Source organism: Ceratotherium simum, chromosome 7 (assembly GCF_057802395.1).
Source record: "Ceratotherium simum simum isolate JZ-2026a chromosome 7, ASM5780239v1, whole genome shotgun sequence".
In the NCBI taxonomy this organism is placed as follows: domain Eukaryota; kingdom Metazoa; phylum Chordata; class Mammalia; order Perissodactyla; family Rhinocerotidae; genus Ceratotherium; species Ceratotherium simum.
Genome location: NC_141906.1, coordinates 27,012,291 through 27,030,003, shown reverse-complemented (window position 1 = coordinate 27,030,003; position 17,713 = coordinate 27,012,291). Strand labels below are relative to the sequence as shown.

General features: G+C 37.4%; 1 protein-coding gene across 1 annotated transcript; it reads left to right on the top strand.

The window, feature by feature from the left end:
* Positions 1–518: 518 nt before the first annotated feature.
* LOC101397081 (olfactory receptor 52J3) lies at positions 519–1,454 on the top strand. Its single transcript, XM_004433911.2, has one exon. It carries the CDS (start codon positions 519–521, stop codon positions 1,452–1,454), a length of 936 nt encoding a protein of 311 aa, XP_004433968.2.
* Positions 1,455–17,713: the final 16,259 nt, after the last annotated feature.

Below are 17,713 nucleotides of genomic sequence, written 5' to 3'. Positions count from 1 at the left end.
AGGAGTCAGAAGAATTCAGGTTTGATCGAATGAGTACCCATACACCTGGGTCTATGATTTATTTTCATTATGGATTGCTTAAAGACATTTTTGCTTGTTTCTGTAGTGTATTAACTTGGTGCTATGTGTAGTCTTGATGTTTCCAGTGTCACTCACCAGAGAGTGAATTTCTCAGAGTGGAATCACAACCTATTCTCTCCCAAAGTAAATGGCAAGCTCTAATTACTAGAGATCTGCATTGAGCTTGTTGCAAACTTTCATGTTTGGAATTAGAACCCAATCAACAGGCAGAATGGAAATTCTGAATATGATCTTGGCCTGGTCTATCAAATGCCGATATGTCCTTCAGTAACAGGCCTACCCACATAGCAAACATGACATCAATTCTATGCTGAAACACTGACATAGAAATTGACATACCATCTCCTTCTTCCTCTGATCTCTCTTTCTCTTTTGCTCTCGGTTTCTTTCATTTTTCTCCATGCAGGAGGAGCAGCTTTACCTCCTTTGTCCAGAACATGATGTATCACAACAGGAGCATTTGTCACCCAGCCACATTTTTCCTCATTGGAATCCCAGGTCTGGAAGGGGTCCATGCCTGGATCTCCCTGCCTTTCTGTTCTGTTTATCTTGTGGCTTTACTGGGCAATGCCACAATTCTGCTAGTCATCAAGATGGAGCAGACTCTCCGGGAGCCCATGTTCTACCTTCTAGCCATCCTTTCTACAATTGATTTGGCCCTTTCTACAACCTCTGTGCCCCGCATGCTGGGTATCTTCTGGTTTGGTGCTCATGAGATTAACTTTGGAGCTTGTGTGGCCCAGATGTTTTTGATCCATACATTTACTGGCATGGAGGCTGAGGTCTTACTGGCCATGGCCTTTGACCGTTATGTGGCAATCTGTGATCCACTCCACTACGTGACCATCTTAACATCCCGGGTACTGCTCGGCATCAGCATGTGCATTGTAGTTCGTCCAATCCTGCTCACGCTTCCTATGATCTATCTCATCTACCGCTTACCCTTTTGTCAGGTTCGTATAATAGCTCATTCCTACTGTGAGCACATGGGCATTGCAAAATTGTCCCGTGGAAACATCCGTATCAATGCTATCTATGGGCTTTTTGTCATTTCCTTTTTTGTCCTGAACCTAGTCCTTATTGGCATCTCCTACATTTACATTCTCCGTGCTGTCTTCCGCCTCCCATCACAGGATGCACGGCTAAAAGCACTAAGCACATGTGGTTCTCATGTTGGGGTCATCTGTGTTTTTTATATTCCCTCAGTCTTCTCTTTCCTTACTCACCGATTTGGACACAACATACCCCGCTATATTCACATTCTTGTTGCCAACCTGTATTTGGTTATCCCACCCTTGCTCAACCCCATCATTTATGGTGTAAGGACCAAACAAATACGAGAGCGAGTGTGCCATGTCTTTACTAATAAATAAGACACCTATCACATTCTTTTACTAAGGATTTTGAGCCATCTAAGAGGACTTTTGTGTTCTTGCCCTAACAAATACCTCCTGGTCTTAACCTATTCCTGGCAGGTTGCAACACAAGTTGATTTTTCCTAGCTTCTGACTAGTGGATTCTAAGACTTGTAGACACTTCATTGCATCTCAAGTTCAAAGGCTAATGGGCTATTCCAGAAGGGAGCTGTGTGACCTCTGCATAACTTCATGCACAGTTCTTGATAGAATTAAGGCTGCTTCTTTTCTGAGGAAAGAACATATTATAGAGGCCTTTGGTACTCTGCAGTAATTAGAGAAATGTGGCACTGGAAATGTGACCCTGTATCCTACTTCATTCATTCATTCAGTCTTTCATTCGTGCTTTCATTTGATCATTCACTTAATTTACATTCATTTTGTGTCTATTGTATGTCTTGAATCATTCTAATTGCTAGGGATAAATCAATGAACCAAACTAACACAAATATCTGGCCTCTGGAGTTGCATTCTGTTGTGCTCTTAAAAAAAAGCCAAGTTCATGGGTTCAAAAAAATCATTGCCAGTTCTGTAGCTTGGATTGGAATGGTCTGCCAAATATGTAAGACTTAGTGGAATGATACCTAAAACAAACATATAATTTCAAACCTATTTCTCACTAATACCAACAGTACCATCATTGACTGCCTCTCTGCATTTAGGACCATAGCATGACCATAAAGTGTGGTCTTGAAATCAAATAACATTTAGTATTTCTCTCCATCCATGTAATACATTCTGGAGTTTGCCTGTCCTTTTATTCAGTTTTGTTCTCTCTGTCAACACTTGACCTTAAAATACTCCATCCTGAACTCCAGGGCCTCTCATCCTAGACACATGATCTATCTCTAGTTCCCCAAGTGACTTTAATGTACAAGCTGTCAACCCAACCAATGAATAGCTTTTTTTTACATGAGACTGAGGGCTTTTGATTGATTCAATAATAAGATTTCCCAAAGACCAAGCAACGACCTTTTGCATCAACAAACCTGTCACATTGGTTTACATTTTTAAAAAGTAATATTTATTTTCTCTTTTTCAGGCTTTTTAAAAAAGAAACTAATGTAAAAATATAACAAATATCTTTACTCCTACAACTCAGAAATTAATGACTCTGAATGTCACACTCATCTGAAAGATAATGCTCAACAAGACATATACAGAATTAAAGTTGAAATCACATTTAACACTGCCCCTGCACAGTTTCTTTCCTATTTTTTCAGAGGCAAAATCTATCATGTGTTTTTCTGACATCACGGTACAAAATATTTTAGTTTTTTTTTTTTTTAATTTTTTGTTTATTGCATTGGTTTATAAACATTGGTTTATAACATTGTAAAAATTTCAGGTGTAAATCATTATACTTCTATTTCTGCATAGATTACATCATGTGCACCACCAAAATACTAATTACAACCCTTCACCACACACATGTACCGAATTATTCTTTTCACCCTCCTCCATCCCCCCTTCCCCTCTGGTAACCACCAATCCAATCTCTGTCCCTATGTGTTTGTTTATTGTTGTTATTATCTACTACTTAATGAAGGAAATCATACGGTATTTGACTTTCTCCCTCTGACTTATTTCACTTTGCATTATACCCTCAATGTCCAACCATGTTGTCACAAATGGGTGGATTTCATCGTTTCTTATGGCTGAGTAGTATTCCATTGTGTACATATACCACATCTTCTTTATCCATTCGTTCCTTGATGGGCACTTAGGTTGCTTCCAAGTCTTGGCTATTGTGAATAACGTTGCAATGAACACAGGGGTGCATGTACCTTTGCAAATTGGTGTTTTCAAGTTCTTTGGATAAATACCCAGCAGTGGAATATCTGGATCATATGGTAGCTCTATCCTTGATTTTTTGAGGAATCTCCATACTGTTTTCCATAGTGGCTGCACCAGTTTGCACTCCCACCAGCAGTATATGAGAGTTCCCTTCTCTCCACATCCTCTCCAACACATGTTGTTTCCTGTCTTGTTAATTATAGACATTCTGACGGGTGTGAGGTGATATCTCATTGTAGTTTTGAGTTGTATTTCCCTGATAGTTAATGATTTTGAACATCTTTTCATGTGTCTGTTGGCCATCTGTATATCTTCTTTGGAGAAATCTCTATTCAGGTCTTTTGCCCATTTTTTAATTGGGTTGGTAGTTTTTTTGTTGTTGAGATGCATGTGTTCTTTATATATTTTGGAGATTACGCCCATATCAGATGTATGGTTTATCTTCTCCCAATTGTTAGGTTGTCTTTTCGTCTTGTTGATGGTTTCCTTTGCTGTGCAGAAGCTTTTTAGTTTGATGTAGTCCCATTTGTTCATGTTTTCTATTGTTTCTCCTGCCCGGTCAGACATGGTGTTTGAAAAGATGTTGCTAAGACCGATGTCGAAGAGCATACTGCCTATGTTTTCTTATAGAAGTTTCACAGTTTCAGGTCTTACATTCAAGTTGTTAATCCATTTGGAGTTAATTTTTGTGTATGGTGTAAGGTAAGGGTCTACTTTCATTTTTTTGCATGTGGCTCTCCAGTTTTCCCAACACCATTTGTTGAAGAGACTTTATTTTCCCCATTGTATGTTCTTGGCTCCTTTGTCAAAGATTGGCTGTCCATAAATGTGTGGGTTTATTGCTGGGCTTTCGATTCTATTCCATTGATCTGTGTGTCTGTTTTTGTGTCTGTACCATGCTGTTTTGGTTACTATAGCTTTGTAGTATATTTTGAAATCAGGGAGTGTGATACCTCCAGCTTTGTTCTTTTTTCTCAGGATTCCTTTAGCTATTCGGGGTCTTTTGTTGTTCCATATAAATTTTAGGATTCTTTGTTCTATTTCTGTGAAAAATGTTGTTGGAACTTTGATAGGGATTGCATTGAATCTATAGATGGCTTTAGGAAGTATGGACATCTTAACTATGTTAATTCTTCCAATCCAAGAAAACAGAATGTCTTTCCATTTCTTTGTGTTTTCTTCAATTTCTTTCAGAAATGTTTTATAGTTTTCGGTGTACAGATCTTTCACCTCTTTGGTTAAGTTTATTCCTAGGTATTTTATTCTTTTTGTTGCAATTGTAAATGGGATGGTATTCTTAATTTCTCTTTCTGCTACTTTGCTGTTAGTGTACAGAAATGGAACTGTGGTCATTATTTCAATCTTCTTAAATTTATGGAGACTTGTTTTGTGGCCTAATATGTGATCAATCCTGGAGAATGTTCCATGTGCATTTGAAAAGAATGTGTATTCTTCGGTTTTTGGATGGAATGCTCTGTATATATCTACTAGGTCCAGCTGTTCTAGTGTGTCGTTTAAGGCCAATGTTTCCTTATTGATCTTCTGTTTGGATGATCTATCCTTTGGTGTAAGTGGAGTGTTAAAGTCCCCTACTATTATTGTGTTACTGTCTATTTCTGTTTTGATGTCTGTTAATAATTGCTTTATATATTTAGGTGCACCTACATTGGGTGCGTAGATATTTACAAGTGTTATATCCTCTTGTTGGATTGTTCCCTTGATCATTATGTAACGCCCTTCTTTGTCTCTTTTTACAGTTTTTGTTTTAAAGTCTATTTTGTCTGATATGAGTACTGCTACTACAGCTTTCTTTTCATTGCCATTTGCGTGGAGTATCTTTTTCCATCCCTTCACTTTCAGTTTGTGAGTGTCTTTAGGTCTGACGTGTGTCTCTTGTATGCAGCATATATATGGGTCTTGTTTTTTTATCCAATCAGCCATGTTATGCCTTTAATTGGAGCATTTCGTCCATTGATGTTTAAAGTAGCTATTGATAAGTATGTACTTACTGCCATTTTTTAACTTTTTTTTTTTCTCAGTGTTTTAGTAGTCCTTCTCTGTTCCTTTCTTCTTCTATACAGAATTCATGGTCACTTTAGTTTGACCTCTGTCTGAAAGCTGTACTCTTTAACTCTCCTCCCTCCTTTTATGTTTTTGATATCATATCTAACCTCTTTTTTGTGCATTTGTATCCATTACGTTGTTATCATGGAAATAGATATTTTTTTCCTATTTGTGGTCTTCTCTTTTCCCCTTAAATCAGTCTCTTTAACATTTCTTGTAGCACTGGTTTTTTGGTGACAAACTCCTTTAATTTTTGCTTGTCTGGGAAAATTTTGATCTCTCCTTCCATTTTGAATGATAACCTTGCTGGGTAGAGTATTCTTGGTTTTAAGTTTTTTCCTTTTAGCACTTTAAATATATTGTGCTATTCTCTTCTAGCCTGTATGGTTTCTGCTGAGAAGTCAGCTGATAGCCTTATGGGGTTTCCTTTGTATGTAACTTGACATTCTCTTGTGGCTTTTAGGATTCTCTCTTTATCTTTAATTCTGGACATTTTGATTATGATGTGTCTTGGTGTGGGCCTCTTTGGGTTTATCTTGTTTGGGGCTCTCTGTGATTCCTGTACCTGGATATCTGTTTCCTTCCTCAGGTTAGGGAAGTTTTCATCTATTATTTCTTGAAATAGATTCTCTGCCCCCTTGTCTTGCTCTACTCCTTCCGGGACACCTATAACACGGATGTTAGTGTGCTTGATGTTGTCCCAGAGGTCCCTTAGACTGTCCTCACTCGTTTTAATTCTTTTCTCTTTTACCTGTTCAACTTGGGTAATTTCTTCTAGTCTTTCATCCAGCTCACAGATCCGTTCTTCTGTATCTGCTACTCTGCTATTGAGTCCCTCTAATGAATTTTTCATTTCCAGTATTGTATTCTTCATTTCTGATTGGTTCTTTTTTATATCTTCCATTTCTTTGTTGCATTCTCACTGAGTTCATCTATTCTTCTCCCCAGATCAGTGAGCATCCTTAACACTCTTAGTTTGAACTCTCTGTCGGGTAGGTTACTCATTTCTGTTTCACTTAGTTCCTTTTCTGGGGTTTTGTCCTGTTCTCTTACTTGGAATGTATTCTTTTGCCTCCTCATTTTGCCTCTTTCCCTGTGCTTATGTCTACGTATTAGGTAGGTCAGCTACGACTCCTGCTCTTGGATAGGTGACCTTATGTAAGTGATGGCTTAGGAGGCCTGCAGTGTGCTTCCCTCAGTTCTCAATGTTCCAGGGGTGACCCCTATGTGGGCTACGTGTGTCCTTCTGTTGTGGCCTGTTTGCTCTCCCTGTAGGCACCCAGGGAGGCCAAGTTATGCTCCTGGCCAGCTGTTGTAATGCTCAGCTGCTTGTGGTTGTTGTGGGCTCTTCAGTGCTGGGGAGGCCCAGCACAGTTGGCTGCAAGTTCTAATACCACGTTTGTGTTGCAGTATTTCTTTTAAGTGAGTAGGCCCCCACCGTGGCAGGTTGTTAGGCTCAGGGCCTTACAATTGCTGTAAGCCTCTAGCCTATTAGGTCTCTTGTCAGCTCTCTGAGGATTGCAGCTGGGTGGGGCTGGCCTCAGGCACAGGAGCACCCAATTGTTTCAGGCTTTGGAAGGTGGGGCAAACCCCCTATGTGGGTCTTTGAGAAGCACAACTCTTCTGTAGCTGACAAGCCCTGCCGCCCACAGGCCCACACGCACAGTCAACACAATCCTGCCCCGTGTGCGCACCCCAACCTCCCCAAGTGGACCCAGTCTCTCCACGGTGGGAGCCCCACACACTCCGCCACCGCCCCACACTCTCCACCCGCTCCTTGTGCACACCCTGTGCAGCTCAAGTTGGCTCAGTTGCCAGGCTGCAGAGAATCCAGTCACCAATCTATGTAGGCCCACAAGTTGCCTGAGGGCTTGTTGTCGGGTGGGGCCAGTCTCTAGGGTGGGCTGCCTGCGTGGCTGAGCTGGATTAAATTGGTGCTCTAGTGGGTGGGGCAGACCCTGGGCTAGCAGGCTCAGGGAAAACTCCAATGGTGTATGTGTCAGCATGCCCACACCAGGCCACAACAATGGCCGCCGCCAATGTCCTGGTACCTGGAGAGGTCTCACCCCTCACCGAGATGCACTCAGGGCCTATTAGGTGAGTCTCTTTTCACCACAGCACTGTGCACCTTTCTTTCTGGTGATTTTAGGATGCTTTCTGAAATGGGTGAGTTTGCTCGCGGGCCCTTTAAGAGCCAGTTTTAGTTTCTTTGTGAACCGGGTTTTCTGGGGGTATTCCCCAATGTTTTAGTAGCAGGCAAAGTCAGATATTATGCCGCTGGTCTCGATTTTGCTGGGTCCACAAAATGCCCCCAGCGGGGGGTCCTCGGCTCAGGGCCCCGCCTCTCCAGGGAGGGCTGTGTACCTTTGGGCTGCTCCCGGCGGCCATGAAGCTGGTGGCTTGTGAAGGCGGCGTTTTTCCTCTCCAGAAGGGAGTTTCTGCCTCTTCCACCTCAGTTAGGATTGTCCGTTGTTGCAGGAGTTCCTCTTATCCAGTTTTCAGTTCTGTCTCATGGGTAATTTTTCCACCAGTAGTTGTAAATTGGCTGTGTCCACCAGAGGAGGTGAGTTCCGAGTCTGCTTACGCCACCATCTTGACTCTCACCAAAATATTTTAGTTTTAAAATTATTTTATTGAGATCATATTGGCTCATGGCGTTGTGTAAATTTCAGGCATACATTATTATATATCAGTTTCTGTATAAACTGCTTCATGCTCACCACCAATAGTCTAGTTTTTATCCATCACCATATATGTATGCCCCTTATCCCTTTCACCCACCCCCCACAAATTTTTTAGTTTTACAACTAATCACGGTATTTTAGTTAGATCATTTGTTATTAATTTATACAGATTAAAATGTTTTGTGGTATTTTTTATAAAATTGATTTTATTTATGTATTCATATATTAGTAGATATTTATTTATATATACATATATATATATATATTTTTTTTTGCAAGGAAGATTAGCCCTGAGCTAACATCTTTTGCCAATCCTCCTCTTTTTGCTAAGGAAGATCAGCCCTGGGCTAACATCTGTGCCCATCTTCCTCTACTTTATATGTGGAACGCCTGCCACAGCATGGCTTGACAAGTGATGCTTAGGTCTGTGCCTTGTATCCGAGTCTGCTAACCCCCGGCCACTGAAGCAGAGTGTGCAAACTTAACCACTATGGCCCCAGGCTGGCTGCAAGATATGTATATATATTTTTAAATTAGAAAATATGCTGCACATTCTTGAATTTGTTTCTTTGTACATTTTATATAATTTATCTATGTTTTATACTTTGAGGTAGAATTATTGGGTAGGAAGACTGTAATCTATTAGAACATATTTCTGCTTTCTAGATCTTTCGTTTTGATCACTTTTAGAAAAATTTCATATGTTCCAATATGTTTCTTCTTTTTTTCCCGTCATGTTTTCCTAATTTAACTTTGTTTCCTAACATTAGTTAGTTAAAGATTAGTTTTTTAATTAAACTAATTTGTAACCACCCTACTCAAAATAAAACAAAACTTTTAGTTATGTTTTGCATTTTCCTGTTTTTCTTGTACGGTGCATCTCTATCTCTCATGTTGGAATTATCTGGAATTGTGTTTCCAGGGTTTAAAAAATCAAATGACCATTTGTTTTTTCAAATGACCATTTTTATTTAATCATATATATTTTTAATGATTTAATTCTGCAACAAATCTGCATGAATATCTCCTTGCTCTGGGATTCACAATCTTCGTGGAGAACATATCTGTTATTCCCCAGCCCAACCCTGCTGCCAATCACAACTTCACATGCTATGATAACACTTAATTATATTTTTATGTCTAAATATGTCCTCATTTGCCCTCATATTTGAATAATATATCAAAAAGTTATAGAATCTTGGAGCAAAGTTCTATTCCATCAGGTTTTTGAATTTATTGTTCAACATTTTTTTTTTTTCTGGCAGCTAGTGCTGTTAATGATACATGATGCTGATCATTTTTTTCATTCTTTTCAAAAGATTTTTTTCCGTGCTTTGGAGGTCATCTTAATTTTGGTGTTCTTAAATTTCATTATATTGAGCATAGATATATAATTTTTTAAAAAAAATCAGGTTCAGTATTCAGTCAGTTCTTACATTCTAAGACTATATATCTATTACTTCTAGGAGCTTTTCAAATTTTATTTCTTTAAATATTTTCTTCCCGACTTTCTTTCCATATTCTTCTGTAAATAATTTAAGGTTGGAACTTCTTATCTTTCTTCAAGGTATTATAACGTTCTTTTTCTCCTTCCATCACTTTAACTATTTTACTGTGATCCTGAAAATCCATCCACCTATTTTTAAAACTCATAATTCTTATTTTCAGCAGTTTCCATTCTATTCTTCAGATCCTCAGTATAATTATTTTTCAAAATTTTAATGTTTTATGTTTACTTCTTTTCATAAAAACCTATACTTTCTTTATGATTATAATTCTCTCTCTCTCAGTCTCTCATCTGTTTAAGGCAGTTAACTACGTATATTTTAAAATCTTGAGCTGGTTTATTTTTAATTCTATTTTACATAGCTTCTTACTATATTCTTAGTTCTTTTTTTAACGTCACAAATTATCCTTGAATATCTGGGGACTATTAACTGTGAATTTCCTTTTGCCATTGTGATTTCTTGCTAGCCTCTTCAAAGACCCTGGCTAAGCAGCCATTGCAGGTTGGGTTTCTTAAAAAGCACTTTCTGAGATGGATATTAGCATGTAGGAAGCTTACTCAAGTGTTGTGGTAGGCGGAACAATGCCCCCTTGAAGATGTCCATTTCCTAATCTCCAGAATTTCTGAGTATGTTACGTTTCACGGCAAAGAGAAATTAAGGTTGCAGATGGAATTAAGGTTATTCATCAGCTGACTTTAAGATAGAAAGAGTATCCACGACTAACCAGGTGGGCCCAATGTAATCACCAGGGTCCTTAAAAGTGGACAATGGAAGCAGAAAAATTAGAGTCAGAGAATGAGATATGATGACAAAAGCAAAGTCAGAGTGATACCATAGGAGAAGGGCTCAACCCTTCATTTCTGGCTTTGAAAATGGAGAAGAGAACTGTGAGTTAAGGAAAGTAGGCAGCCTATAACTGTTGAAAAAAAGCAATAAAACCTTATCTTTTAGTGTCTCCAGAAAAGAATGCAGACCTGCTCACACTTTGATTATAGCCCAGTGAGAAATGTGTCAGCTTTCTAACAAACTGAACTATAATAAATTTGTGTTGATTTAAGGCACTACATTTCTGTTACCTTACTACAGCAGCATTAGAAAACTAATATAACATTGCTCACAAATGTGGGTGGGGTGAATGAAGAAAGAGGGAGAAAATGATTCGTGATGAAGTGGCAACAAAAGCATCAGCCAGATGGTTATACAGGGATCTCTGGAGCTGGAGGGGCCCTTCACAGTTGTCCTCAGTTGGGGTGAATTGAATGAGCTTGTACACTGCTTCATCAACCAGTCATAATGGTGGCTCTCCTGGGAGGGGGATTTGATCTTGGGATAGGAAGTTCTCATTAGGCAAGAGAAAAACCAACAACAGACTTTTCCATGGGCTCTCAGGCACCTTCCCAGTATTGGAGGAATGAGTACTTCAGATCTGAAAGGGGGATCCCCAACCAGGGTGTGGATTTTGTGTAGTGGAGACACTACTGTGTAACTCCACCTACTTCTTTTGGAATTTGCTCTTTGTACCTTCTTGCTTCTGGCTTGAAATCTCAAGAAATAGAGAAACATTCATATCCCTCGTCTGAAATATAACTACCACTTGTGCTTGCAGATATACGCTAGGCTGCTTACTATTGTTCTTTAATAACTGTTCTTATAGATTTTGAAGTTATATATATGGATCATTTATTTTTAATATCAATTTTAATATACCTAGATCTTTTTGGGGGGGATGACAATAGTACGTAGACTGCCACCTTGATGACAGAGACTGTCACATTTTTTAAAAGCATAGGAAACCAAATGTTTTTGGCATACCTTATTTGACAATAGGTCTGAATGAAGTGATTTTTTAAATAAATATTTATTTATGATAGTTTGCTTTGTTAAATTGTTGTATGGTCATTATTTAAACATTTTAAACTCTGTAAGTTAGAATGAGAGGAAATTATGTTGTCTATATTAGAATGACCCAAAAACATTTTGACATTGTGATGCTATTTCAAAACATGCTTTTCTGTATGATTGACTTCTTTATTGATATAATATGATATATTGTTTTATATATTTCATGTATATTTGTAAAGAAAAAGTGTGTACATTATGCACTTTTATTTTTTGGAAGCAGAATAATATTTTTGAATGAATATACTGTTTTGTCCATTTAAGTATTTATTTTCTTTTGCAATCATTCAAAACAGTATAATAAAAATTTTTGTGCACAAAGCTCATTCTATATTTGAAATAGATCATCTAAATATTCAACATTTCCAGTGATCGTGATTTCTTCATTTAGACCCATTTAAAAGTTCTGTCATTTTCAATTGGCTGGTAGCAAACCTTTAGCATTTCTTGCTGTACAGGCCAGTGGGCAATGAAACCTGCCACTTTTAGTTTATCTTAAAATATCTTTATAGATAACTCAATAAGAAAAATAAAAACTAAATAGATATTTAAAATGTAAAGAATTTGAAATGGTAATCAATATATGTCACAATGAAAATCCTAGGGCTAGATATCTTCAATGGTAAATTCCATTATATGTTTAAAGAGGAATTACTATATCACAATACTGCATAAACTCTTCCAAATCATAGGAGTAAGAAATACTTTCCAATTCATTCTATGAGGCCATTATTACCCTGATCTCTAAACCAGACAAAGATCTTGCAAGAAAGAAAACTACAGAGCAATGCCTCTTACAAATACAGGCAAAAAAGTAGTCAACTTAATGCCAGAAAATTTAATCCAGCAACATATAAAGAGGTTTTACAACATAATTAAGTGCAATTTATCCCAGGAATTCAACACTGATTTAGCATGGTAAAATCAATCCATGTATTATTCTACATTAATAAAATAAGAGATAAAAAATGTGATCATCTTCATAGATACAGAAAAAGATTTTGACAAAATCTAACACCCTTTTTAATAACAACTCACAAGCTAAAAATAGAAAGGAATTTCTTCAACCTGATAAAGACCATGTACAAAAACTAACATCACATTTGATGTTTTAAGACTGAATGTCTTCCCCCTAAGATTAGGAGAAAGACAAGGATATGCGCTCTTGCTCTTGCTACTTCTACTTAACATTGTAGCAAGAACATTGAGGTAATAAAACAAAATGAAAAGCACTCATATTAGAAAGGAAAAAGTATAATTATTTCCATTAGCCTATGATATAATTTTGTGTATAACCCACAACAAAACTATTACAACTAATAAATGACTTCAGCAGGACACAGATATAAGATCAATATATAAAAATGAATTGTATTTCCATACACTGTCAGTGAACAATCTGAAAATTAAATTTAAGAAAACAACTCCATTTACAATAGAACAAAACAAATAAAATATTTAGGAATAAATTCAGATAAATTAAAAAATTTCACCATGAAAATTACAAATGTTTGAAAGAAATGTAAAAGGATTTAAGTGGAAAGACATTCCATGTTCACGTATATGAGGGCTTACTATTGTTATGATTACAATACCCACCAAATTGATCTACAAATTTAATGCAATCATGCCTGCTATTTGTGTGTGCATGTGTGTGTGTGTAAAAATTGACAAGCTAATTCTAAAACCCATCTAGAAATGCAAGAAACTCAGAGTAGCCAAACAATGTTGAAAAATAATAAAGTTGGGGGCTCACTTTCTGGTCTAAAACTTAATTCAAAGCTACAACAACCAAGAGAGTGTTGTACTGAAATAAGAATTGTCATAGACAAACTGTAAATAATTGACATTCCAGAAGGAAATCCTCATATTTATGTCCAATTGATTTTTGACAAGTGTGTCAAGACAATTCAATGGGAAAGAATAGTCTTTAAAGCAAATGGTGCTGGGACAACTGAAAATCCACATATAAGAGAATAAAGTTGGACTCTTATATAGAAAAGTTATTTTGAAATTAATTATAGAGCTCAGTGTAAGAGCTAAAATTGTGAAACCTCTAGAAAATGACATAGTAGCAATCTTCATGATATGGGAGTAGGCCAAAAGCTGTTTTTGCATTGTTTTGTTTTTTTTTAGATATGACACAGAAAGCACAAGTAATAAAAGAAAAACTTTGATAAATTGAACATTTTCTAAATTGAAAAAATTGTGCTTTAAATGAAATTGCCATGACATTGAAAATATAACCCACATAAGGAGAGAAAAGATTTAAAAGTCATGTATTTGATAAGGGACTTATATAAGAATATATTAGGTGATGTAAGCAAAATGGCAGAGTGAGCAGTTCCTTTTATTGCTCCCTCTTTGACATACAACTAAATGGATATTCATTGACCAGTGGAAGATACCCACACAACACAACAGGACGCCTGAGATATCCATGCAGCTATACATCTGTAGCTGATTGGGCTGGGCCCTCAGGAAGCAGTGGAGATAGGTGAGCACACCCCAACCCTTCCCTGGCAGCCTTGTGCACGTGTGCAAATGACTTCTCAGGTGGTGGGAGTGCCCATGGTGCCACTGCAGTCCTGCAAGTGGGAACATACCTTGGAATGACTGTAAGAAGAGATGACAGCGGTCCTCAGCCAGCATGTGAATGCTTTCCTGGTCAGGGGGAGCCCATCATGCCACTGCAGTCCCAATGAGTGGTGCCAGCTCGGACCCTGTGAAGAAGCCCTACCCACCAAGCACAGTGACAGTGCCACCATGAGATCAGGTGGCAGCAGATCTATGTGCATGTGCGAACACTTTCCCAGCTGATGGAAGTGCCCATAGTACTGCTACATCCCCACAAGTGGATACACACCTTGACATGACTGTAAGAAGAGTCGGCAGCTGCCGTGAGCCAGCATGTGAATGTTTTCCAGGCCTGCGGGAATGAATGCCCACCATACCACTACACCTTCCAGCAGACAGGGTGGGATCAGAAACACAGCTCTTGCTTCCCCCCAGTGGTAGCAGGTGGAATCTGCAACCTGATACTACCACAAATGCGCAGGCAAAGGATTAGTTCATCAAACATCATGAGAAATTACAGCAACAATTCAGAGCAGAAGGAAAATGACAAGTGTCCAGAAACCAACCCTAAAGGCACAGAAATTTACAATACAAATGACAGAGAATTCAAAATATTTGTCATAAAGAAACTCAGTGAGTTACAAGAAAACTCAGGAAGACAGTTCAATGAGCTCAGGAATAAAATTAATGAGAAGAAGGAATGCTTCACTTAAGAGATTGAAACTATTTAAAAATAACAAGCAGAAATTCTGAATATGAAGAGCACAATTAATGAGATGAAAAATAATCTAGAACCCTTCAAAAGTAAAGCTGACATTACGGAGGAAAGAATTAGTGATTTAAAGGATAGAAATATAGAAATGCTTCCGGTGGAGGAGGAGAGAGAACTAAACTTTTTAAAAAATGAAGGAATTCTTCAAGAAATACCCAAATCAATTAGAAAAAGCAACATAAGGATTATAGGTATTCCACAGGGAGGAGAGAGGAATAAAGGAGCAGAGACCTTGTTCAAAGAAATAATAGCTGAGAACTTTTTAAATCTGGGAAAGAAACCAGACTTACAAATACGTGAAGCCAATAGAACTCCTAATTACATCAATGCTAAAAGACCTTCTCCAAGGCATATAATAGTAAAACTGGCAAGTCAATGACAAACAAAAAATATTAAGGGAAGAAAGGCAGAAGAAAATAACCTACAAAGGAAACTCTATCCAGCTTTCAGCAGATTTCTCAGCAGAAAAATTACAGGCTAGGAGAGAATGGAATGATATATTTAAAATACTGAAAGACAGAAACTTTTGGACAAGAATACTCCATTCAGCAAAACTATTCTTCAGATACAATGGAGAAATAAAAACTTTCCTAGATAAATAAAAGCTGAGGGAGTTCATAGCCACTAGACCTCCCCTACAAGAAATGATCAAGGATGACTTCATAACTGAACCAAAAAGGCAAAGTTCTACAAAGCTTTGACCAAGGAGAAAAATAGACAAACAAAATCAGAAAACTTCTGCTCTCTTTCAGAACCAGGTAGCAAATACTTAATTATACCTTAGAAGATAAAGGGAAGGAAAGCATAGTAAGTAACTCAACACCTCAACTTAGTCACAAACTCTCAACACAAAACAGAATAATTTGTGACAATACTAACTCAGAAGGAGAAGAGGAAAAGGATGGAATCAGCTTAGGCTAATGGAGATAAGAGGCTATCACAAAATGGACTATCTCATCTATGAGATCTTTTATACAAACCTAGTGGTAACCACTAAACAAAAAATCAGACTAGAGCCACAATTCATAAAAAAAGAGAAACCTGAGAACACCACAGAAAAAAAGCAAAATGAAATGGGAGTCAGAAATACAAAAGGAGAGAAATAATGGAAATATAGAACAACCAGAAAACATGAGATAAAATGGCAGTATTAAGCCCTTATATATCAATAATCACTCTAAATGGAAATGGATTGAATTCACCAATCACAAGCAACAGAGTAGCTGGATGGATTAACAAATAAGACCCAACAATATGCTGCCCCCAGGAAATACATCTCAGCACTGAAAACAAACATGGGCTCAGAGTGAAGGGATACAATACAATACTCCCAGCAAATGGCAAAAAAAAAGAAAACAAGTATTGCCATACTTATATCAGGCAAAGCAGACTTCAAGACAAAAAAAGACAGTGAGAGACAAAGAGGGGCAGTACATAATGATAAAAGGGACTTCCCACCAAGAGGACATAACACTTATGAAAGTATATGCACCTAACAGTGGAGCACCAAAGTATGTAAAGCTACTATTAACAGAACTAAAGGGAGAAATTGATAGCAACACAATAATAGTAGGTGACTACAACACCCCACTTAGATCAATGGGTAGATCATCCAGACAGAAAGTCAACAAGGAAATGGTAGATTTAAACTAAATTCTTGATCTGATGGACTTAATAGAATAGATATATAGAAAGCATTCCATCCAAAAACAGTAGAATACACATTCTTCTCAAGTGCACATGGAACAATTTCATATGTTGGGAAACAAGGTAACCTTCAATAAATTTAAGAAGATTGAAATCATATCAAGCATCTTTTCCAACCACAATGTTATGAAACTAGAAATCAACTACAAGAAAAACGCTGGGAAAGTCACAAATATGTGGAGACTAAAGAACATGCTACTGAACAACCGTTGGGTTAATGAGGAAATCATAAGAGAAATTAAAAAATACCTGGGGAAAAATGAAAATACAACATAGCGACTCTTATGGGATGCAGCAAAAGTTGTCATAAAAGGGAAATTCCTGGCGATACAAGCCCACCTCAACAAAGAAGAAAGATCTCAAAGAAATAATCTTACACTACAAATAACGGAATGAGAAGAAGAAGAACAAACAAAGCACAAAGTCAAACAAGGAGGGAAATAATAGAAGTTAGAGCAGAAATAAATGAAATAAAGACTAAATAAAACAGTTGTAAGGATCAATGAATCTAAGAGCTGGTTCTTTGAGAAGACAAACAAATTGACAAACTCTTGCCAAACTCCCTAAGAAAAAAAGAGAGAATGCTCAAATAAAGTTAGAAATGAAAGAGGAGAAATTATAACGGATACCACAGAAATACAAAGGATTATAAGAGAATACTATGAATAGCTATACACCACCAAATTGGATAACCTAGAAGAAATGGATGAATTCTTAGACTCATACTACTTCTCAAAAGTGAATCAAGAAGAAGTAGAGAATGTGAATATACCAATCACAAGTAAAGAGATCGAAACAGTAATCAAAAACCTCCCAAAAAACAGAAGTCCAAGACCAGATGGCTTCTCTGGAGAATTCTACCAAACTTCTAAAGAAAATTTAATACTTTTCCTTCTCAAACTATTCCAAAAATTGAAGAAGACAGAACGTTTCCTAACTCATTCTGTGAGGCCAACATTACCCTTCTACCAAAACCAGACAAGGACAATGCAAAGAAGGAAAATTATCACTTAGGAACATAGATGCAAAAATCCTCAACAAAATATTGGCAAACCAAATGCAGCAATACATTAAAAGGATCATACATCATGATCAAGTGGGATTTTTTTCCAGGGATGCAAGAATGGTTCAACATCTGCAAATCAATCAGTGTGATACACCACATTAACAAAATGAGGAATAAAAATCACATGATCATCTCCATAGATG

Excerpts from the sequence above, each read along its gene's own strand:
- LOC101397081 (XM_004433911.2), top strand. The coding sequence starts at position 519 with ATGATGTATCACAACAGGAGCATTTGTCACCCAGCCACATTTTTCCTC.